This window comes from Bombus terrestris, chromosome 8 (genome assembly GCF_910591885.1).
Source record: "Bombus terrestris chromosome 8, iyBomTerr1.2, whole genome shotgun sequence".
Lineage (NCBI taxonomy): Eukaryota > Metazoa > Arthropoda > Insecta > Hymenoptera > Apidae > Bombus > Bombus terrestris.
Window position 1 is genome coordinate 4329938 of NC_063276.1, and position 25937 is coordinate 4355874.

Here is a 25937-nt window from a genome sequence, read left to right on the forward strand (position 1 = left end):
CTCTTGCCCGTGAAAAGATCGAAGATGCAGATAACAAAGTCGTTATACTACGAAAAAATGATTACTTTAATATGGTAACGGTGCAGCGTTCGATTCGCAAATCGCCTCAATTACATAGTCCCGTTAGAAAAATAAATTTTACGAGTAATTAGATATCGATCGATAACTGATGCACGGAATTTCACGAATGACCGTGTCGTTTCGTCGCTGACCTTGTTTCTACCTAAAAGCGTATACGCTTGTGCGTGCACGTATATGTAACTGTAAAATTGTCGCGTTACCTTCTAACTGTAATGCAGGCTATTGATGTTCTCACGACGAAATTACATGGAAACTTAACAAAGATCATTTTTCTCTCTACGCATTGCGTACACTGCCGAACGTAACTATTTCAAACACTTTCTGATGTCTCGTACAAATCGAATGTTTTTCTCTTCAGCTTTTATCTACTTGATATTTTTCTACAGATATGTTGTTTCAGTTGCTTCGTATCTGTCGTATAATTTAAAGTAGCAAATAAAATAAAATTTGCCATAGCTTCTCAATAAATATAACGAGAATATTGCCATAATACTCTTATGAGCAGCAGTATACGTGCATTTGTTTTATCATTGAATTGTTTGTTTCATCAATTTTCTTGACACTATGATTTTTCTTTGATGATTTTTACTAATCTTGCTCACTCTCTAGTTGTGAAAGATTAAAAATTCTAGGAACAAAATATCGTAAAAGGAGAAAAATAATATTTCTTTTTTTATTTTTCTTCAATTAAAATTAATTTTCTCTAATTGTCGTAAAATGAAAACTGCTCGATCAAAGTTTTAGTTTATTGTAAAATCATGTACTTCGAATGGAACGAGTAATTTTCTCGATGGCATATTCCAATCGATGATTACCTTCAATGTGAAAATCACAGTTACGCATGTAAAATCTTTCGATTCTACATTTTCACCCCTTCTCTCGTATTTTTTAAACGAGGACGCGTTTCTTATCTGGTAATCACGTCTTAGGAGATTATGCGTATTCGTCCTTCGATTGTAATTACGATTGTGGTTGAATAGTTTCATTGCGGAAAATCCTTGAAAAAATAGTTTTAAAAAGAATCTGAAAGTTTTTCCAGAGAAGGTATACGAAGAATTCTCTGAAGCTGTGGATATTACTTTATCGGAAATTGCATTTAAAAAATCTAAATCCTGAGAATAATTAGTTCATAATCAACGTGGAAGTTTTCTAGAGGAAAGTCTATGAAAAAGTCTCTGAACGTTCATAAAATTCTTTAAAAGAATCATCGATTGCTTAGATAATGGTATGCCGAAAATTTAGTTATTTAGAAAATGTAATTATTATGAATAACACGTATCTAGAAATTTTGAAAAAGTTTCTATGAGGGGTGGGGGTGGATCTTTATTCTCCTGAATCTTTCCCACGATTTAGTTGCCGGCAGTTTGCGTAAATCGCCATCATATTATAATTTATGAATTATTCGCAGTGCTCGGTAACTCTTGTTTGTAAATTTCAATCTGTAACGGGACTGCTTGTGTTACCATTGTTTTAGTAAGTACTGTTATACCGTTCACTCCCACGTTGATACGGTATAGCTGTTGGGAAAAATCAATTTATTTAAAATTGAAAAATCCTTTGAGCAAGAAAGATTTTATAAAAAAAAAGCAAAATCTTTTTTGAGAATAATTTTTTTTTTATAATTTTTCTTTAAGCAAAATTGATTATCTTCGACTATCGTACAATTTATTTCTTAAATTTAAGAAAATAACTAATACGTATAAAGTAATCTTTGTACCTTCAAATGTCTCATAATTGCATGAAAACCCGTGATCTATCAGTTGCTATATGATTAATTATGCAAGTTTTAAAGATAAAACTAAAAATAGCGATATCGATGATTTCAAAAGAAGGAAAACGGATTAAAGGATGGGACACGGATTTTCTGAGTTACGTCAGGTGCAGATGCACAACGAAGGTCGATTCTCGCGCGTTCATAATCCAAGGCTGTCTTTTTATATTCTTTATATCTTGTCATCGTTCAAAGTAATCGTCTATCATCATCGAGGACTATTCCAGAAGCTCGTCCAAGTATCAAAATGTAATTTCAATCGTAATTTAGATGGATGTTCTGAGACTTCCATAGAGTTGAGGGGGAAGAAAGTGGCGTACGAACGCGTAATATACGATAATTAGCTGTAGGAACGCGAATCGGTTGGATGCACTCGACCTGCCGTAAGGTTGGCACGTCTAAACAGCTGGTGTCATCGCCTCGATCCCGGTAATCTGCGTATCACGAGAATTTTAAGACTGATCAACCGTGATGCTGTTTTTGCAGATTAAACGTGACGATTGGCAGTGATCATGTGCAAGGAGACACGTTTCTTCGTGATTAGGAGACTCGTTAGTTCTGTTTATTGGAGACGAGTTAATGGGAATCCTGTTTATTATGGTTGTAAAGGTGGCGCAAATAAAAAATAAGAAATATCGGGAAGATCATTGTTACGCTTCGAGATTAATCTTCTATAATTATTAATCGAGAACTTTCCGATCTCCAAAGCTTTCATTTTGAAGCTAAACTTTTCGCAACTAATCTCTAATGATTAATTTCTAATTTACTACGACGAAGTATTAATCGCGAATATCTGAATCTTCGAATGGACGATTTAGAAGCTAACATTCGTGAAATCAATTTTCAATTATTAATAAACTTAATCGTGGAAATTTCCAATGAAATCCCAGCGAAGCGAACAAGTCGATGAAAACAAGGAAACGAGCCAATAAAGGAGATGCAAGGAAATTTCATTAAAATTCTCGACACGTTGGATTGGAAATACAACACGTCTAACGTAGGTCTACCAATGAAGGATTCGCGATAGAAGAGTTCAACGAGACTCGTTTTCAAAACCGTCGAGGAGAAATAAAGAAGGAAAAAAAGCGTTCCACTTAGGCTGCCAATCAAGGCGATTTGCATTCCAGGGACGTTTACCGCGATCGCGAAACTGGCGTATCGTCGGCTGTGGTTAACCCTGAAAATTGCACGCGAGAATGGAATGTGGTCGACGAATGTGTGAGCGTGAAGAGACCAGCGTATAGTCAATTACGAAAGTCTACACATGTGACTAATTATCCCTATCGACTGAAAATAGCACATAGCGCATAGCACCGCTCAAGTATTACGTTATTTATTGCTTATTTTATCAAAGCTGCTTTGTATGTTAATATCTATCGAACTCTGCGTATCTCGCCAAGAAAACTAAGACCGTACTATTTGTCATAAAATTATTTATACTTACATATCGATACAATTGTTGTTAATAGACTTGCGGATGTTTATGCGATTTTATATTTTTATGAATATAGATAAAAAATGAAGATTAGATAGATATTTGTTTTATCTACTCAAATGATAATAAGTACTTTACTTTGCATATTTCGTATATTTTTGCATAGTACGTGCAAGGTTCACATTTCCTCTAAATACACAAAAATCCGCAGTCTGACGTTGTAGAGTGTTAAATATCGATGAACCTCTTAGAAGTGACTTCGAATTGATCGTAATTCCACTTTTTATTAATTTTTTAATTTCACCATATCGGTACACGATTCTAATATCTAATCTTTAATTATCAAGAAACAAATGACTTAAGTTTGCCTAAAATATTTGTAAAAAGATGTCATATAAATAATAGTAAATTGTAAGGTGAATGGAAAAAAGCGACGTTTTGCAATATCATCGCTTTTCTGCACTTTTCAATTTATGGAATTGATCAATGTGGCTTCTGAATGGTTCGTAAGATGATCCACATCTAGAGTTGCATTTCTCTTCTTTTTCTGTTAGGAATATTTCTGTTTCAGGTAATAGAAGCTTTCTTTTTTATAATATACTTCTTTTATACTATGTTCAGTGTTTCGTTTGTTAAGTCATTTTTGAAAACAACTTCTCCAAATCGGAGATTTTGTAATTTGTGCTATTTCTTCGCTCAACCTCTCGATTATTATTTTACATCTTGCTTTCAGTTTAGAAAATTAAAATTCTGCTGACCGATTTTTAGTTGCATTGTTAGTTTATTATTAATTAATCTTGCATGGCAATCGACACGTAACAATATACATAATATGTTCACAAGTAATTCAAGAGGATAGGACGGATCTCCGCTTCTGGTACTTCATGCGCGCCATTTTTAGGAGAAACGTCTTCGCTCTCTTCTTCGAGCTTGAATCGAACTCGTCCCATGCAGAATGCTTACCATTCAATTTACAAAATTTACCACGACGCTTTTGCACACGCTATAGAAACCAAATATCGAATAAAAAACAAAAAACCCGCAACACAACAAAATTGAATCGAATTAAATCAGATATGCCTGTCGATCTTCCAAAATGACGAAGATAAAATTACTTCATCTTATGATTTCTAACAACATTCTTCCGAAGCAATATCTATTTTCTTACAAAAGTGGCTAACAGGGTTAGACTTTAATTAATAACAGCGGAACTTTAATTTTTATACCTCATATCAATTTAGATCTCAATAGAAACAAAAATCGCATTATCTTAAGAATAAAAGAATACCCGAGTTAATATTCTTTTTAATTTTAAACTACACAAATATTCCAGAAAAATACAAGATAAATAGTTGAAAGGGAAATTCCTCGACTTTTATTGAATATTTCGTGCACAAGAAAATAGCACTCTGCATGCTCGAATCGGTGATCTTTAAAAGGCTTACGTAAGAGGATGGATGTAGACATAAGCGTGTCACGAGAGAAGTTTGCATTATGCAGGGCAACACGAAGCTACCAGAAAACAGATGCGAGACTCGATCGCGTTCGCCGTGTGATAAATACATTTTCATTACGGTACACGTCCGCGAAACAAGCACAGACCACGATAAATAAATAATCGTTTGCGCTTCGTCATGATCTCGCGCAACTGAGTCACACAGAAACCAAACTTATCAACTCCATCGACGTCTATCTTGCGTTTTTTTCGAAAATCAAACGACGTAAAATCATATATTCTAGTAAACAACGATTAACAATAATTTACTTACTATTATTATTATTGTTATTATTATTATTATTGAAGTAAAATAAAAAGATTCTAAAAAAAATGACTCCTCGATAAATTTGACTTCTGAATGGCCCAATCTCCGCTTTTCGTTTAACTCTTCGTTTGAGCAGCCCATTTCTCCCTTGATCTGTTAATTTCTTTTCACCTCTTTCTCTTTTGCTTTACTCTTTAATGGTTAGTGTTGATTTTATTCGTCAAACGAAGAGTTAATAACAATAATTCCCGCCTAGAAAATCCTAAGAAACTCTAACTACCATCGACCGTGAACGATTCGTTTCACCCTTCAACAGAAATGTACAATTATTCGCAGAGTAAAACACGATATCTTTTTGTTATCCGCGATGCAATTATCATCGAAGGTTGAACTTCATCGAGGAAGGAATATAAGAGAACCTTTCTCTGCAAATATTTGCCACGATTTATACGATTCTGTTCGATCGAAGGGTTCGTTTCGAGTACAATAATTATCGTCGAGTTGAAAACACTCCACTGGTTGAAACTTCCTATACAATCATCTGGCACATACGATTAAATAAATAAGTTCCAGTTGCACACCTCCTGCTCGACTTGCAACTCTCGAAGATCGATTCTTTCTTCTTCTTTTATGACACCGGGCTGATCTCTGTTACGGAACTGTTAACCTTGTCCTCGATCGCGATTTAAGAACGTCGAAGGCAGCCGTGTGTCGCTCTTTCGATATTTCGTTCGATCCTTTCGCTGTGAAGCTAAATTTACGAATAAGAAAATTCGATAAGCTCGACGAAAAGCGGACAAAGTATTTTTAGTATCCCTTTCAATACTTTCATTTTATTTTCGAGTAAATTTTACTTTAGAATAAAATAAATGTATTAAAGTTAACAGGAATGAAAAATATAACTTTCATTTTATGTGATATTGGCTTTACTATATCGTAAGGTATTTTCAATGGTTGCGCGTTTTATTAGCATCGATATAAATCATCGTACTACTTATTATTAGTCGGCGGATATTTATGCAAACCTAAAATTTTTCTGATCGCAACTGGGACAATGGAACCTAAGCAGAAATGTTCTTTACCTGCTAAGATATCATAACGAGTGCTATACTTCGGATATTCTCTGTATTATCGCACATATTGTGCGCATTCCGTGTAATTTTGCATTTTCAAATATCCCACAATCGCGTAAAAATCCGCAGTCTACGTATTATTTCATTTCATCTTACGAATCAGCACGAAAAATAAAAAGTGAGATTACTAGATGACGGATTTTTATGCAAATTCATATTTTTGAGAATATAAATATGTTATGAGTATACATGTGAATATATATTTAAAAAAGTAGAACTTTGGTAGAAAATTGTCTTACCTACCAAGTATCATAGAAAGCGCTATCTACTTCGGATACTTTATATTATGTGTATTCTCTCTACTATTTTGTATTTTCAAATTTCCTACAAATGCATAAAAATCCGCTGTCTAGAGATTACTTATGCTACCATCTGATAATTAACACGTTGACTGCCACGCGAATTTTATATACACTTTTATATACTATTTTGCACTGGGATTCGCGGTACATTGATATATACACTGCGTCGTGTAATATTCGATTTTTACAAAATATTATATCACATTTGCGCTTTTTCTAACAATGTTACCTAAGTCATTCATATTGTTAATAATTTTTTAGTACATGAAATTTATCTTCCTTTGAACATACTAAAAAGATATAGTAACGTAGGTGTTCATCGTGGTAGACAACGTGTTAAAAAGGCTACTAAAACTAATTTTTGTCAACCTCGAGGAACAAACGAGCGAAACTTCCGTTCCAGCCTGATAACCTTAATGACTAGGCGAATTCACGAAAACTCGCGTGTCATCCCCATTAAGTTTGAAGGAACAGGACACTTCTTTCTGTTAAATTCAGCACAGCGAAGGAATTAAACGTGACATTCTGAAAGGAGCAAAAACAGTCGCGATACAATTTTGCAAAGTCGGACAATTTATGGCGTTTGGCACTGATTCCCATGCTGGCTAACGCTTTGCTAAAGCTGTCGCTGTTTATCGAACTTTTACAGAATAAAAAAGCTACCGCACTCGTTGCGTGCACAGTTAACAGTTCGCTGTCGAAGGGAAGAATTTGTGATTTTAGCGTGGAAAATTGGATAACCAATTTGACAAATCTTTTTTCTTTTTATTGCTATAACGAATGGAACAATTGGAAGATCCCTGTCATAAAATGCAACTGAAATTGAGATTTCTTCTGTGTATTTTTCCAGTTCTTTCTGACTTTCAGTGGCCAATTTAGCAAATCATTTCTAGTACTATAACGAACGGAACAATTGGTAGATCGTTTGCATAAAATCGAATTAACGTTGAAATTTCTTCACAGAAATTTTCGAAACATTTTGATTGCTATAACGAGACTGTATTCAGATTCGTTTGAGATAGTGACGCCATCAGAATTGAAGAACGGTCCACTCGAGAACAACCAATTTGCGAACAGTGAAAGGAATTTTCGTCATGTCGCAAGATAGAGACTTCAGTTTGTTGCCTGATAAGTGTCAGTGGGTCGTCAGTGTTTCATAAACTCCTTCGACCACCGAATGTGGTTACGAAAAGTGATTACGTGGCCTGTCCACGTACTTGTTTCCGTTTGTTAAACCCATAACCACATGGTGGAGGCAAGAATAGACGAAATAGTTGTTCGTGAATATATCTTCTGGAAAAATCAACTCTGAAACGTGGTTCTTATGGAAAACTTGTGAATTTTTTTTATTTTTTGCGATTTCTTCGCTTGTATGGACAATTCTTGTGAATTTTCTATTTTATTATGAAAAAGATTCAGTTTCATATATTCATTAACATCATTTTAATCGCGCCTTTGACGAAAATTTGCAAACTCCAGCAATTTTTGCGAATCACTTCGTTTCGATGCAGAAAGATTGTTTTCAATTCTCCTTTCGATTCTTCCATCGAAAATGTATCTACGACCTTGCTAAACGAAATCATGCAAAGCACGTGGGATTTTGCTATCTATGAATAATATATTCAGCGGCATAATTCGGTCCATTGCACTCGCGATACCTTGAAATTACCACGCAACTCATTCTTTTTTTCTCCAGTTTTTTTTCTTCCCCCCTCTCTCTCTCTCTCTCTCTCTCTCTTATTGCAATCGTCGCGAGTTACGTGTCGCGAGAACGGAGAAACTCGTTGCGAAACCGAAGCGACACTTTTCACCGAGTCGATCAATGCGATCGATGAAGCGCGAGCAGCAAAAAGCAACGCTTCCAGGCTATGCTGCGTGATACCCATTCATTTGCATACGTTCGTCTGCCGATCATTAACCACGTTTATGCCTTTAATCCTTTTAGGTCCTTTTTCTCGTCCTGTCAGAAGATCGCTGCGCAATCTCGACTAGCAAGAAAGGAACGTCGAGAATCGTAGACGTTGTAATCTTTCCGACTTTGTTTTCCTTCCAGCCACAGACAGGCGATTGACGTCTTTTAATAATAAAACATGCAGTTAAAAAAAGATTTGCTCCTCCCGAAAGATTATGAAACGTTTATAAGCTGAAGAAATTACAATAGTGTTCGATTCTTGACTTAATAAGATCGATGGAAGCAAGTTTGCCGGTTTTTCAGGGAAATGCAGATTTACCGATGAAATTATTCGTTATTATTTACCGATATTATTTAATATAACACACTGACATTATTTTGCTTAACGAAAAATTCCTTTCACTCCCATGACCATGGATTATTCTTAAGCTGAAGCATCAAATGTATTGGCTTTTTTAATATTTAAATAATATTCATAAGTACATATTCGATGGCTTAATATACCTATAAAAACAACTGAAAAATATTAGCAAAGTCAAACAAGACAGATGACTCGATGGATAAAGATATTTTTCATTTTCATCGGGCTAAAGTACATATTTCTTCAGAGTACAGAGATGAGAAAGCCAGAGAGAAAAACCACGTTAAATGACGAAATATGTCGCGGCAAGCGTAACAGACTCGCGTCGACTACGAATCGATAATAATTGAGCTTAATTGTATATGCATACGCGACGATAGGAATGTGTATTCATCCGAGCATACGAGATATCTGTAACCAGTTTCGAAACAGGCATGCTCGATGCTTGAGCAAACACGCGTCTCTGAATTGAATAGTAAAATTTCAGGTAATTAATTCAGACTCTTTTTCCATTTCATCGTTGCTGTTAATTAAGTTTCTAATTCCTCCGTGTAATTTTTTCGACGGACGAGGAATTTATCTTGATTAAAAAATAATCTTTCAATATTTTCGACTTATTAATCCAAGTATGTTCATCATTTTGTTAAAACAACGATTACTAAATATTTTTATTTCATTATTTATGCATGTTCACTGCATTCATTTATTTCCGAAAATATCATATTTCTATCATCCTTTTCAAACAATACCTATCATTCTTTTGAATTAACAATAATGTAGCCTGCAAATAAATTAGGAAACGACGATATTTCTCAAATAATTTGATATTTATTATCGCCAAATTATCGATAATTATTATATTGAAAAACGAGAATCCAATCTATTCGGCTCGCCCTTTCAATTTTTAATATTTCTCTCAAAGTACGAAATTTTCAAATTATCGCCAAGGACAAATCCGTGCAAATTTTCTAATGTCAAATATTTTCGACAAAAAGGCACGGAGATCAAAATGATCTCTCAATTTTTTATTAGAACGTGGAGAATCAGAGGTCTCGCGAAATTTTCCTCGCCATTAAACCGCGTTCTAATTACGATCGTTAGGTTAATTGTCTGGAACGTGTTTGCCAGCTCCGTAAGCTGGTGATACTGTTGCACAGTGTTCGAGATTGCATCTGGGATTTCCCAGATTTCGTTCTCATAAGCGCGAAATCGCGTCGAACTATTAGACTTAAGCAATCTCGATGTCTCCGTGGTTATTAAACAGTCGTTCATTATCGCTGTATTTTCTCATGGAAAAACGAGGCCGTACGTCAAAGGAATGCGATGCAAATCCCCCTCGTGTTAATGTTGGCGCCCCTACAATCTCCTCTCATTTTTCTCATCGTGTTGCAGGTCAAATAAAAAGATAAAGAAGCGAACACCATGCAAACGATCGTAATTATCATGCGTTGCGTGGGATATTTCATAGATCTGAGTAATTAGCGGTCGTAACAGGATTTGAGGCTAATACCGCAAGGCCGGTTCGCGATTAATCGCGTTTACGAAACTTGATTTGTCGTGAAAGCGATAACGTTGATCGTTCATTCTTCGTGTTTGCGTTAACTTTCTGATAGATTCGTGTAAATTATTAGTGAAGAATTTTGGCGAAGTCAAAATCTGCTCTATCCTGTCTTTTGTAAATTGGTTAATTTTATTATATTTGAGCGTTCTTGCACAACAATTTAATAACTAATAATATTGTCATCGATATCATAACGAATACTACACTTTGAATATTTTTTTATTTTACACGCATTTTATATGCATTCTACGCCTTAGAAAGTTTCCATAAAAAATCCAATCACAATTTTTAAAATTTCATTTCTCGTCAAACTTGTTGATTATTATATAGGAAAGTTAATACTAATAACTTGTAAGTTATAAAATGTTACTAACGATATTAGTTTAACTGCGCAAGATCGCTTAGATATTATGAAACATTCCATTTCTTTAGAACAAGTTTACTGATTTTCATAAATTCATTTATGATAAATAATTGTAAATTTCAAGACAGACTTTTTAGAAGTAATGTTTGCAATATCGTTATTTTTTTGCTGTGCTTCAATGCATTGAATTGATCAACATGGTTTCTAAGCGTCTTAATTATTTCGCTCTTTTCCCGAAGCATTATACGAAAGAAAGGCGGTGAAATGCAAAGTTCTCTGTTTCTTAAGGCTCTCGAAACCCTCGCAGCATAACTTTTTCTCATGCAATTAAGATTAACGTTCACGTTCTCACGAGCAAGTCGGCTGTAACTCGTGCGTCGGAGATTCGAACCGTCGCGTAATCTTTTCTAGGGGAAACCACTGATACCATTCCTCGATTATAACAAAATATAACGAGGTAATCATCATTAATACGGCAAAGAAATTTCAATCGAATTCATAGAGAAATTATAACACGAAAAATGACCATTTCATTAAACAAAGACGATCTTCCAATAGTTTCATACAAAATTTCATATTGTAACCGAGTATAAGAAATTCTAAGGTTTAAAAAATAAAGTGAGAGAAAATTCTTAAAAAGGTTCTTAATAAATCCTCTAATTGTATTAAACGAAATTTTATATTATGATTAATTTGTAGAAATTTCAAAAATTCGTGCGCAATAAATTCATTAACGAATTGCCAAATAAAGAACGATTGCAATATTGGAAAAAGGCGACTTTTTGATTGTTGACAAATTTTTACGATTCCTGAGTAATTTTCTATTAGTGAAGGAGGATCCTAAACAGAGTTGTAATTCTGCGAATTCAAAGGAAGCATTGCAAAGTTGCGTGTCTGTGTCTAACGAGCTCCGGCCATTAGAACGATCTTCGTTGGACGACAATAATTCGAGCTCGCCCAATTAGCCTGTTCATTTCGCGACAGGAAGGTCGCGCAAAAATATTACGTCGTCGTCAATCTTTTCCGCCAGCTGCGATAAAAATTCTCGGACCTTTTGTCAAACGAAAAACGACAACAGAAATAATCAGTGTTAAAGAACGAAAAATTTCAAATTATATAGAGAATCGAGATATAAATAAAAATTATAAAATTCCAAATTAAAAAGTAGAAATAGAAATAGTTGGCAATTTACGAAGAAAATAAGTAAGATATAAATAAAACCGAAGAAATTCTAAATAGAAGAATAAAAATATTACAACCCCATCTAAAAATTCACAAAAATCTTTTAAAACTCAATTTATTCGAATTGGATTTCTACTCGAGTTTTTTCGATGCGTCCCACGATCAAAGTCCTGAATTCGACAAAGGTGATCGACTCTCGAGATAAGACGATCGAGGTCACAGGTAGAAACCAGCGAGACGAAGATGAGGCCGGGTGTTCTTCAGCTTTTTGCCTATCCGTAATTTTCCTACTCGGGCAAGGTTCTTCCAAGAAACGAAAGCCAACTGAACCAGTCGGGCACTCGACCACCCATCGCGATTTTCCACGCTAACACCACGAACCAATCTTTTCCCCCATAAACTAGTGCCTCGATTAACAGTCCGTAGACTCCAGAAACCGAGTCCAAATTTCCTATGAGAATCACTTTCCATCCAAAACAATGGACAACACCGTACGTTCTTATTCAACAAATAGAAAGACAATCGGTCCAAGTCGTCTGTTCACACTGTTATTTGGTCTCTGACTAAACGGTCCAGTCTCAAACAAGCTTTTTCACATTACCATGAAGCAACAAAGCGTCTTCAACAACCAAAATCCAAATAGAACAACATCTGCCTTCATATTGGACCGACTGTATAACTTGCAGACTTGACTCATCGATTAATTCTCATGATTACAATAAGAATCGACATCCGGCAAATTCCTAACGAGGTCGTGGCCTAGGTAGGGGCTGAAGCTGTTGCTGATGGTGCGAGTAACCGCTCCTCGAGTTAGCTGGCATCGGCTGTACCCTCTCAGGGCTGTCATCCAGGTTCAAACCAGCCACCAACTGAGCAATCTCCCTGTCCTTCTTCTCTTCTTTGGGCAGCGCGTTTCCATTTTGCCCGCTGAAGCCCAAAGAGGCCAAACTTCCGTGACTTCTGCTACGATGCTCGGCGCGAATGCTGTATGAGAACGCTCTTTCGTTCAAGTGACCTTTTCTTCTGTAGATTCCAGTTCCAAAACGCGATTCGTTCTCCGGGCTATCAGCTGCTCTGCTCATCTCTGCGGTGGTAAGATCCGCGTGAGAGGCAGCCAGTCTTCTGGAAGCTCCTAGGGTCGAAGAATCCGCCTCAAGATGCTGTCTTCTGCCTCTGTTTCCAGCTGTCCCGTAAGTTCCAGCTGGATAAATGGCTGCAGCGGGTGGAGGAGGCACCACAGGTAGTGGAGCGTACACCGGAACGATTGGAGCGGCTGCTGGAATCGGTCTGAGCCCTTTAGGATGATGGTGAGCCTTCCTAGGTAAAGTTGCTGCTGGTACCAATAAAACTGGCGCTGGTCTGGCCAAAGTTCCTGCGACTGATCGACTGCTAGGTGGCAGAGGATGAGGATGATAGTGCTGTTGCCTCACTGGGTGACCCAGAGTATGGTGTCCATGGCCGTTAGTGTATATTCCTTGATGCAACTGAGGATGAAGGTGAGCTTGTTGCAAGGGATCTTCGTGAGAGGATCGGTTTTTGAGCTTTTTGAGCTTCTTGTTCGCTTTTCTGCGGACTGAGGACGATGAAGATTCTTCGAGGAGTAAAGGTTGGGAAGGTGGAGGGGGCGGAGGCGGTGGAGGAGGTGGAGCGACCAGCTGACGAGGTCTGGATCCCTTGGTGCTTCTCAGAGTCCCCTGTTCCTGATATAAACCGTCTACCTCTTCTCGACCTCTGGCCCAGACCTTATGATTCTCATCTCCATTATACAAGCTAAGGTCGTCTGTTGAGGTAGCGTCTAAACGAGTTGCTTGTGGACTGTCTAGAGTAGTACTGGATCCTCCTAGCGTGTGGTAGAGACTGTTATTCGAAGGATGTCCACTGGTGACTCCGTTGGTCGTCGTGGCAGAGGGATCAAGGCCCTTGGCGTAGCTACTGTCCGCGTACGCGTGAAAGCAACACCTGACCAGGGCGTTGGCCGCCATGTCGCGCTTGCATATAAATGCGTGACATTCGAGAACCTTGATACCCGTGGTTCGTCGCAGAACCGCGGCGAAAAGCGGCGGATGGTTGGCACTTGGCGTTCTAGCGAAGGGAGAGTCCAAGGGAAGGAACCTCGTGTTCGAGGCATCGCCGCTTCCGCCTTTGACATGCCTCACAGCAGCGCAGTAGTGCAGCGCCTCGATGGGAAAGAACCTGGTGACCTTCTTGCGGTGCTCGTCCACATTCTCCAGCAGCAGGCCGTTGCTCCAGACGCTCAGCCAGGAGTCCAGTCCACGTGCTCCCAAGGCACCCTGTTCTGGGTATAGTTCTCTCAAAGGTTCTTGCACCCCTAGCAAACCTTCCTTACTCGCATGGGGCACCGAGCTGCCTAAGTAAAGGACTCTGCAGCGACAGTACGGCGTCGCCGTATCCTGATTGGCACCTCTCATTTTTGTATTCGCTGGGTCAGTCCGTCGGATCCAATACTAGCGATCACTGATCAGTAGACCGAAGATTCTTGCGATGATCCTTCTACGTCGTTTTGGCTTATTATCCTCTTCTATCAAGATGAATACTCTCGGAAGAGGAGCAGAAACATACTACGCGTAAAGAAGTCAGCAACCATTCAGAACCATCGAATCATCGGACACCGTGTAACCATCGATTCGATTGAATAAAATTCAAGGAACACACGCGACCGTAAGGTACACACGGAACAACGTTACAGAGGACTCCACCCGGTAACACACTCCACTCGCGATTACGCAGTCACTTTCCAAAGACGTAGCCCGGTTGCAAAATACGCGTGCGTGGACGAGAGAGCCGCTCTCGGCTATTTCGCAGCAGCTGTAGCCGCCGCTCGCGAGAGATCGCGTCAGGCCATTATGGCCGCCTTCTGACGACTTCCCCACCAACTAGCTACCTGGCCGTGTCTCCTCTTCTACCTGGCCTTCTCCTCCTCTGTGTCAGTCCGTTTTTCTTTCTACCAGCGCGTCCCAGCCCGACTCTTACCAACCTTTTTCAACCCCCCACCAATCCTTTTTCTCCCACCTTCCTCTACCAGCCGCTCAAGCCAGGTCCTCCTGTGGTATGCGGTGTACACCAGTGGCGTCTACGTCCTCCTGGTTGCCCCTTACCTCCACGTGTACCGATCCACCGACAGGTAGACACTCTTTTCACCGAGGGAACGCTCACCGACGATCGAACGGGCGCGCTGAGTGTGTCGCCGCCGTTGGAATCCAGAGGCGCGGTCGACAGGCCTCGTCAGCCACGCAGGCCGTCGTCTCTGACGTTCCTCTATGTCTCATCGGCACTCACAACTTGGATAAATATCCAGATATACGTGTACCTATATCCTGATTGCGTTTATCCGATATTATTAGCCGAACTTTCAACGATTACTTCCGACGTTCTTCACTATTACTGTACTGTGTTTCGTATAGATGGCGCTGAGGTCGCATTCACTTGACGACTGGTCCCACTTTGACGAATTTATTTCTTGTTTATGGTCCCTGGAGGATCGTGTTGGGTACGTAGAAGTGGAATACGAGATTGCTGTTCCACAGCGAGGTTTCTGATGGTAGAACGCGCACGGAGAGAAGGTAGGAATTGAACAGCGAGGCTGTTGACGCTTGTACGCTCCCCGTCAGACTGAAGACTGACGGAAGGCGTGAGACTTCGACCGACTGGGCCCCACTATTCCACCAGGCCCCTTCTCTCTTTCTTTCTTCTTCTCCCTCTTTCTTCCTTCTTCTTCTGATTCTCTTTCTGCCGCTTTTCTGCTTCGGGAAAGGCACTCCCTGGCAAAGGCCGTATCTGCCTCGGGAACCCTTCGCCCGATGGGGTGTCTGGAACTGTGCCGAGGAAAATGGACATTCTTCCGAGCCGATTTTGCCGAGGAACGCCGATAGCCTTCTCTTTCTATCATGGTACTTCTTTTTCGCGGAATAGAGTGATGCAACCAACAGTGTTTTGTTCCGAGCTGTTCTCGGTTGAATGGATTCCTGATGACGATGAAGGAAGCTGGAGAAATTTGTAATGGGAATGGAGAAGTGATTAGGACTAGGATTAGGATTAGCGAGGAACGAAGCATGAAAATTACGTTTAAGTACTTTTGGAATATTTGGCTAAAATAAAGGACCTGAAAGGAACCATTTATTTTGGCCAGTTTGGTGATTCTAAGATTCAAAATTATTCCAATCGATTTCAAGAAAATGAAAACAAGAGGAACAAGAGACGGTTTGATAGAATCTGATATATCACTTTCGATACTCACAGCATTTCTGAGAATTAATTATAAGTTTTGAATTGCGAAGTCGTAAATTTTATAGTCAGAAGAGTTTATGGCTACGGAAGAGAAGAAACGAATGGGTACCACCTTTTTCTTTTTTCGACGCCATTCAAGTAATTTGCTGGAAATAACGCCAAAGAAACTAAAATGAATGGTATAAGAAATGTTACATAATGCAGGAGAAGATAAAACCACGTACAATGTGCATTACTAAATGCAGGTATTAAGACACCAATCTTCTGCAGAATCTAACAAATTTTAATTTATTTAATATTTTTATATTCTATATGTGCTATACTAATGAAACAACGAGGTTTTCTTTTAAATACAAGCACACAACTAAAGTAATGAAAAGCATTCAACGTGTAACAAATATCACACTTCGTGATACAACAGGTGCGTTCATATTTACAAATTTTTCCAACAAATCAGATAAAATTCGGTAAAAGGCATTTTTTTAAAATCCGACATATATCTGAAAACTTAAGAATTAGAATTTTATTCACATTGATAGTTCTATTAATATTAATAAGGAATGATTAAATCTTGCTGTTTAGAACGTGGAAGAAAGTAAGCGTTTTGTGTTGCAAAGGCAGCTTTCATGAAAATCGACAGAGTCTGTATGTCGACACAGTATTTTCGACACCCTGATTTACGGACGAAATCGCAGGCAAAGGGTTAACACGGATTACTCGCGAAAACGATACACGTTACGATCGAATTCATGAATACCCCGTTCATAAATATTTAGCGAAGCAGTTTCGCGTCGTAGCGATATATCTCGCGGCAAGATTTAAGCATCGACGTCTGAACTTTGAAATTCAGCTCTCCTTTAAACTACGGCACGATATATTTCTAGTGACGAACATCCTTTTCACGATTAAATCACAGATACGTTTTTCAACGAAAACTATTTCCAAATTTTCTCGAAATACTATGTCAATTTTTCCAAAAGAGGAACAAAATACATAAGGAGCAATTGGGAATTTGGAGCCTCTCCAAATTCCCAAAAATAGATGTTCTTTCTTTGTTTAAAAAAATCGAGTGTTCGATGAAAGTGGGCTGGAAATTTCGTTAGGCCAACCACAAATTCAAGCGCCAAAGAAAAATGTACGTAATAAATCAGAAATTCCTCGGAATAAAGAGTGGATTAGATAACGAAAGGAATTGCAACGCCAGTTTACCATTAAATGGCAATGATTCGATTTTCACAGGCGCGTTCCCTTTTCAAAGCATTAACGGCGAATGCTTCGATTCGTGCAGTTGCGCAATAAATATTCGCGATTTCGCCTTCGTGGCCACGCGACGAGCCGCGAAGCGAAGCGGACATCCAGACGACTCGACCTGGAGACCTGGAATCGGCCTCTGTCAAAAGAGAATTGTAAGCGTTCACCTCGTTCACTGTGATCGTGCAGTCTCTGACCTATAAAGGACAGGTCGGCATATGTGATCTTACATACAGGTGTCAAAATGTTCGATACTTGCCACTTGATTAGTTTTCTCTCATCTGTCATTTTATCTGCAACGTATTTGTATTTCATTCGACAGGAGGACCATTAGCTATCGTAGACAATGCGACCATTGATTCATACAAATATTCGAACACTTCTAGAATCTTTTTATAGTGCATATTATAGGAAACATTTTGAAATCTTATTAGAACACTGTAATAAGACTATCACGATCATATGGATAAAACTTGGAAAGGGTTTGAAAATTTATATTAGAAGCTGGAAGCAGAGAAAATCAAAGTATTCGAACAATCAATTATTCTCTATATTAACAAACCGCATATACTTTATCGTGTATATAATGCATTAATTGCACGTTTAAGACTGCTATTCCTAGTGTATATTAATTTCTTATTCGGTGTATGTTTGCAATAAATCTCTTGTAACTTCCTCAACTCCCGTTAGTTAGTAGAAATTGCAACGATTCTGTCATTCCGTGATATACAAATTTTTTATACTATTTATGAGATCTAGCGATTCCTACCTCTTAGAGATAAGATTTTTAATTACGTAAAGCAGACGGCTGTCAGATATTAAACAACATATGTTTCAAACTATCCCCTATTAGTTCCAAAGAAGAAACAGCATGTAAATGTTGGCGAATGATTATACATATACTAGGAATTAATTATCATTTTGCATACATGTATATAATCTTTAGATACTCTCCGCTTATCACAGTCGAATAACTTCTATCTCGCACGAATTCTTTAATTAATTTAATCGCTATAAATAGCATTAGGTACACGTTGCATTATCAACTTTTTCCCTCCATCTAGAATTAACATCTACACTTCGTAATCTGAAAATTTCACACTCCAATAACCCACGATAAGAAACATTAATTACACGCGCTAATGAGAAAGATTTATAGACCTTGCTTTTATTTCTAATAAATTCCAAATCGAATCAAAGTTACAATTTCTTAGTTACCTTTTTTTTCTATCTATCTGTTCGTTTTACAGGATGCCCCGTGATTGTAAATCACAGGTGGGAAACATGTTAAGTCACATTTCCTGTATTTTATATAATTATTCATTTTCAAGTGGTTTCACAAGACAAAATCTCGCGAGTTGGCCACTGTCAGGGTCTTCGGTCACGCGACCCTGATTCCATGTTTTCTGGCTTCACGTGACACGCTCGCGTTCTACGATTCCTCGCCGCTTCCTGTACTCGCGACTAATTATATGGAAAACGTCGTCCGCTCTTAATCCAAAGGGAAGACGTAGAAATTGTGGGGGAACGGCTCTTCCACGCCGGAAATTCCAACCGGAATTACTCATAGTCTGCGTATGACGCCGCAAACAGGATTCTTAATAGCTTCGTATTTTTTTCACTCGATCGTTTAATTCCACGGCAGTAAAAGAAATATTTTTCACTTTTATTAGTGGAAATTACGATGGAATAAAATGACTGAAGAGTTCTTTCATAAGCGTATTTTAACCTTTCGAAAATAAATCGTAAATGTTAATTAAAACTAAAATTAAGGAAAAAGACGGTGTAATGTTACTAAATAAACTGTTCTGTAAAGAAGCGCGTGTTGGACGTTAATTATTTGTACACTTTCGTCAGTAGCAAAGGAAATATTTTTCATTATTATTTGAAATTATAATGGACGAAAAGTCGCCAGATTTTGCTCTTGTGTACTTACAATTTTATGTGAGAAAAATTTCACAAAATCATAGGCATGTTGTAACTGTCGAAAATAAACGATAATAAAGGCAATGCTAAAAATCGGAAATATCGTTTTATAGTAATCATTCAGGTATACATATTATCGAATAAATTGTATAAAAGCACTTTAGTTATATTTTGCACGATTGTCAGGTAGACGAATTTGCAATAGAGACGACTTTCACGTCTATTTCTAAATAAATCTAGTAGTTTGTTTAAACCATTGTAACGAAATTTTCTGACAAGAAGAACGTTGAAAAATATGTTAGAATAATAACTAGAATACAAAATTTAACATTTTGAGCGAATTGTCAAATCGATCAAACACGATTATATTATATATTAATGGATTTAGACAACTTGGAATCAAGAATCGAAGCATCGAAGAAACTTCAAAATAGTTCCGACAGAATTCACTAACTTCTATAATTAGAAAATAAAATCCCGCGGAGATATCACGAATACCAGGCGTATCTTCCGATCTTTACGGTCTCGTTCGAAGTGGATAAAAAAGGCAGAACGCCGAAAACACGCGAGCACACTGGACCAGTCGAGAATGGAACATTAGTATGCAAATGGGTCCAGGGCCGACTCGTTCGCGTATTTATTTCAGAAGATGGAACCACGCGAGATCCTTCGAAGGACGATCGTTGAAATCGACGTAAATCGTTCGACTCGCTGTATCCTCGTTTTATGATTTTCCTTGCGATCTTATCTAAACTCGAACCGTGTCCTTTTCTGTGCCGTGTTTGCTTTTTATCGACGCCGAGAGAACTGTTCCACGGTGCTAGTAATTTTATTTTCTTCGCAGAAAATGAGAAGAACGTTGAGAAGGACGAGCTTTCTAATCGTTGTCAGAAACTTTGCTAAATAATAAATTTAATATCTGTATAAATCGATTACGTTATTACTTGGTAAAGAGATTAGACTTTCTTAGAAATTTTACGACGATTCTATATTTATAGAAGAGACGGCTTAGTTCGGTTCATGGGTGAGAATATCGTTGGTATGCGAAAAATATTCCTGTTGAGCGATTTTATTTCAGAACAGAGTGGGTTGCACCCTGACGTTTCGAAGGTTCCTGAAATCGTCGATCGAGTGGGTCAGTGGGTCGTTGTCACGTTAATTACGAGGAATCCAGAGGCTGCGTACACCTCGAGCAATCACCTCCTTGTACAGGAATTCTCTTCGCTTCTCCTCCTTTACTTTTCGTTCTCGCCATTTCCGACAATCACAACATGGAAATGAAACGTTTCGTTGTACATTCCTGTCATATAAATCATATTTTGTTCAAGTCACTCATATTCGCAATGAAAAATATCTTTTATACCGAAATTTACACAATGGGATACGTTAGCCCCATGTTTCGTAGCGAGATTTGGCATTTTGATGAGTTTCAGTTCCAAATTTTTCCAATTGTTGAAAATATGTAAATGGTTTCAGGAAAATTGATTTTTATTTGATACGAATAACGGGCGATTATTATTTTACGGCTGTTATTCAGACCTATGCCTTCTCCTTACATTATTTTAATTGAAACCGTTTACGTACAGTATAGTCAATTATACACTAGAGCCGACAGCTTAATTAAAATATTAAAATTTTCTATTTAGAGAAACTCCAAGTCATCGCTGGATAAAAATAACATAAAAATAATAATAATGACCTATTTAAATTTCATATACCGTTATTTGTTAAATCGTGAATAAACTTTCCCTAAAAGGAAGAATAAATAATCTAACACTTGTATGAAGAGGATAAATTGCGATCGTTATAGCGTAACTGCTTTCGTTATAACATTATAACGTCCTGAATTTATTGACAAAAATTGCCCATTCTAGGATACTCCACTGTGCGATATTTATCGGTAAATTGCTTAAACGTCTTTGGGTTTGCGACTGAATAATTACGAATAATGATAGTCGAGTAACGAGTAATACCAGAACCGTGACAAACTTTTACCGGAGAGTTCGAAGCTACAAAGAAATCCCACTTATATTTCCGGTAAAAGAGCAATACCGGTCTCGAGGTAGCCGGGGAAAGCTTTTAAGATACTTGGCAATCTTCTTTCTCTTTTTCCGGGTTAACGATGTTGGGACACTTGCTCGTTTCCTTTTTCCTCCATACTTCAGCTCACAACATTGTAATTTTCATTGTACATTTGCAAACAGCTCGTCAATCCAATTGTAATAGAAATACCAATATTTTCATCGAATTGCATCGCGTGTACAAATAATTATATTATTATAAATTACTATAATTAAATTACTATTTTAATAATTGAACAATTTTTGAATAATACAATTTTTGTGAAAGTTTAGTGAAACCTACACAAATTTGTTTCAGCCAGTAAATTGTAAATTATATGCATTCTATATATTTTTTGTATACCGATTTCGACGAGGAATCTCAATTCCTTTTTTGTATACTTAAACTTCAATTGCACATTTTACTAGAAAAATCATTAATTAGCCTCTAATGATCGTCAATGTTACGATGTCGTTTCCTTTTCCTCCATACTTTGTAACATTATGTTTTTGTACGTTTGCAAACAGTTCATCAATCCATTAGTAACGAAAATACCAGCCATTTGATAGAACTGCATTATATTGCCAAATACTTATGGCCGGCGTAACTGTAATACGAATAAAAAGAAAAATTACGATGCACAAATGATATTGCAATCTTCCGAAGGAACGCTGACATCTTTTTCGAATCACCGTTCTGATCGGCTTGAGCCTGCAACAAAAAGCCTTCCCATGACTAAGAGTAATATCGGTCAACATATTCTAAGCGTCGATGCATGACACAGCCTCGGAGTTTCCGGTATAAAACGGTATACCGTTTCGAATTTGTTAAAAACATCCTCAAAAAGATCGGCGACTTTTTTCTTAATTTAATTGCTCTCTGTGAGAACGATCGCGGTTGATGATTCTCTTTTTACACGATTTATCAACGTCTTTGACAGGTAAGGAATTAATGTTTTTCAAGAGAACAACGTGAAAAAGTGGTACAGTTAATATTAATCATTAAAAGAGGTATAATTTCGAGCGAGAAATTAAAAGAGCGAGCTAATGACACGGGATGATCCAGTGTGTTTCAATTGCGGTATGAAGAAAAGCCAAGAGATATGCAGAGAATCCTGTCCGGTGGAAATGCAATAACCTCACCGTTAGCGACTCGAGTCACGGTACCCCGATAAAAAGGAAAGAAAGTATCCTTTCTCGTCTGCGACCCGAGCGCTTCGCGTGTATTTTTAAATTCTTTGCGAAAAAGAAATATTTATATTCGTCTGTGGAATCGTTATTTGAATGTTTCGTTTTCCATCGAAAAGATGCTTCCATCTGAGAGAGTAAGTTGTTTTAAAACGGAATTATTTTCAAAAAATTTAAGTTCTTCTTCGATTAATTTTATAAGCTTCCGATATTTCATATACGAGAATATTATATTCAAATTTATAATACTATATTATAGGCATATAGCTAAGGCAGATTTAATTAAATCCTAATGTAATTTACACCTGATAAAAATCAAATTAAATTCGTGTCGATTAATTTGAGTATTTTATTCAGCAAACACATGGAAACCAAGTTACTCTTAAATAATTGAAATTTATACTCATCTAACCACGGAATATTTTATTTATCAGGAACATTTAAGTCACGTCATACTTAAAAGATTAAAATATTTCAGTGCTTTCACTTACACAAATAACTTTCTAACAGGTCATTTATATCATCGATTGTTCATATTAATATTTATTATATTATATATTTCGAATATTTTGTTTATGTGATATTTATTTCAATATAAAAATATCAACTACTTTTGCCCAAAATACACAGTCCTTTTAAATTTCCTACCGTTCTGTTTCGTAATCAAATTATTTCACCGACTAAATAGTTTCTTCTTACGTTTCTATCTGAGCGCTCTGTACACGATTTTCGCGAAGTTCAACCTTGCCGCGTACCATGTAGATCCTTGAGTCGTAGATCAATCGTCTGCAAGGCACGTCGACGATCTTGACTGCTTTCTACTACCTCGTGCCGAGGAAGCTTCGAAAGTTCTACGCAAATAAGCCATAGGCTATAAGACGCACGTAAGAATCTCTCCTTAACACTTCAAACACCTCGTACTTTCCATCTCGCGTCATCATTTTCCAACACTAAGAAAGCTGTTTCCAGTCTGAGGATCGTTTGAGAGTCGCAGGAACGCGAGAAAGTTCGTCGAACGTAAAAATAGGGGTTGCATTGACGTAATGATCGCTCTTCCGGTTACGTGGCGACTGGCCAAACGAGTAGAGTGTTAATTAAGACGATTTGGTTAACGTTCGATCCGTGGAAAGCACGTCTAAGAAACGCGAAATCGGTTCTGCTAATAAGCGCGATTACTTCGGAATGTTTTTACGTCTTGAGAAAATATCTGCAGTTCGATTATTACGAAACTTTCTCCTTTATCATAAAACAAGCATCGAAGCTAGATGAATACAAAAGTATAAAAGTCGAGGAGTTCAGCTTGAACGCTTTTCTATAATTAAATTACTAGTCCGGTGGTTGGAAAATTGGACAATTACCGTTTGATGATTATTCCTATGATTTGTTTTACGGCTTCGCTTATTAAACTGAGCTGTTCACTTTCGAAACATATACAAATGGATGGCGAGTGTTTATGCAAATTTATATTTCCTATGAACGTAACTATAGAAAATTAAATGGAACCTACACAAATTTCTTTCATTCGGTGAACATCGTACGAGCACTATACTTATACGATTGTATTTTTAAATGTCTCATAAATACATAAACATGATATGAAAGTGATCAACTTTTGCTTCTAATGAATTTCGATGTGATGAACTAAAATTTGAAAGTAAAATAAGAATACAATTTGAATAGAGCCAATATCGTAAAGAAACGGCTTAATGAACTATAAAAATTAATTTTTACATTTTTATATTAAGAGTATCCTTCTTAGTACGCCCGTTGTGGTAATCTCATTCAACCATAAGGCTCAACCATCTATTGACTGCACTGTATCGATATAGTTCGCGCTGTGTATATGCGCGCATTGAAATCTCCAGCCAGTTAGAATAACGGAAGGAGAGATGAGGTGTGTTGCTCCATAGCGGTTCACTTTTACTAATGCGGCCGACTTAAGACGTCGTTGCCCTGCCAATCTAACGGGTGTCGTTCCACTGAACATTCCTTCTATTAATTAACACTTCATTTAATATGCACCAAGATACTTGCACCAAACATTCTTGATAGTCTCTCAAGAATGCTCTCGCGAATGCTCCGAGAAATGCATTCGAAATGTCTGATAAAATAAAATTTCTAATATTTGAGAAACACATTTTGTAAACATCATTTTGCTGCACGCAATCTAGAAATTATTGTCCGTTTTCGCGATACCTATCTTTCTGAATCGATTTGAATAATATTACACGTTTTTATAGAGTCCATTCGTACATACGAAAATGATCTTTGTTTCTGTAGTTTTGACTTTATTTTAATTGCTTTTAATTGCCTCCTAGTGGTCTAACAAACAAGTACAAACCCTTGTCCATATATTTTACACAAAAGGTTATTAAAATCTTCCAAACTATACTATCGCAAATCTATAAAATTTCCATTAAAAAAGAAAATTACAAATACTTCATCTCGATTACTATTCAAAGAAGATCCATGAAAAGTAATAAATTTCCCTTCGATTTTATTCCACGTTAATTAGTAACCACGCTTCGATTGCCTCTCATTGCTCTAGTATACATTTCATCACAAATATCATAAAAATCTTCCAGACTATGCTATAGCAAACCTGCAAAATTTCAATGAAAAAAGAAAATGATAAATAAGTCATATGGACTAGGATCGAAAGAAGATCCATGAGAAGTAATAAATTTCCCTTCGACTTTCTTCCTTAATTAGTAACCACGTTTTAATTGCCTCTCGGTTGTCTGACAAACACCAAGAAAGGAGGATTATATTCATAATCAGCGCAAATACCGCAGGAGAAACTAGAAAAATTCTTTCAGGTACGCGCATCGGGAGCAACGGGAACTTCCGGCACGGAATATCCGCTTTTCCGTCACGTAGCCGTGTGCCTTTAGATAGTCATCGGGTCATAGCTTGCAATACATCGACATGACTATTGATGGCAGGAGCCACGAACATGAAACTCATGCGAAAACAGCGTCGAGTGACGTGCACCCATGGGCGTCTCACGGAATACCACTCCAATTCTTTCTACGACCTCATCGATGCTTGTGCACTGAACCGTGCTCGTTTCACGATTTTGCTCCGAATCCCAGGATGGTCAACCTTTCTCTGTCCGTTCCTAATTTCGTTACGCTGCAGAAATTTTAGGAAACTGAGATTTCAAGGTGAGTTCGCAGAAACACATTCTGAAGGGTTGATCTCGTGATCTTAATGGGAAACGGTCCAGCAAAATGGCCCAAAAGAAAGAAGCCGAGACAGGTATCCTTTAGTCTGGAAGACTGTTCTGCATACCGAGAATTCGTAGCTTCGGAGAAACGAATTGTCGATTTCATAGAAGATTGACGTAAACCGGGGAAATAAATTTTCTGAGAAATTGGTGTGAAATGGAAAATTATTAAG

At 37.5% G+C, this 25937-nt stretch overlaps 1 protein-coding gene across 1 annotated transcript; it reads right to left on the reverse strand.

The window, feature by feature from the left end:
- Positions 1-4048: 4048 nt before the first annotated feature.
- LOC105666002 lies at positions 4049-15484 on the reverse strand. The gene has a single exon (XM_048408211.1). It carries the CDS (start codon positions 14292-14294, stop codon positions 12609-12611), a length of 1686 nt encoding a protein of 561 aa, XP_048264168.1. The 5' UTR covers positions 14295-15484; the 3' UTR covers positions 4049-12608.
- Between the last annotated feature and the right edge of the window lie 10453 nt (positions 15485-25937).

Excerpts from the sequence above, each read along its gene's own strand:
- LOC105666002 (XM_048408211.1), bottom strand. The coding sequence starts at position 14,294 with ATGAGAGGTGCCAATCAGGATACGGCGACGCCGTACTGTCGCTGCAGA.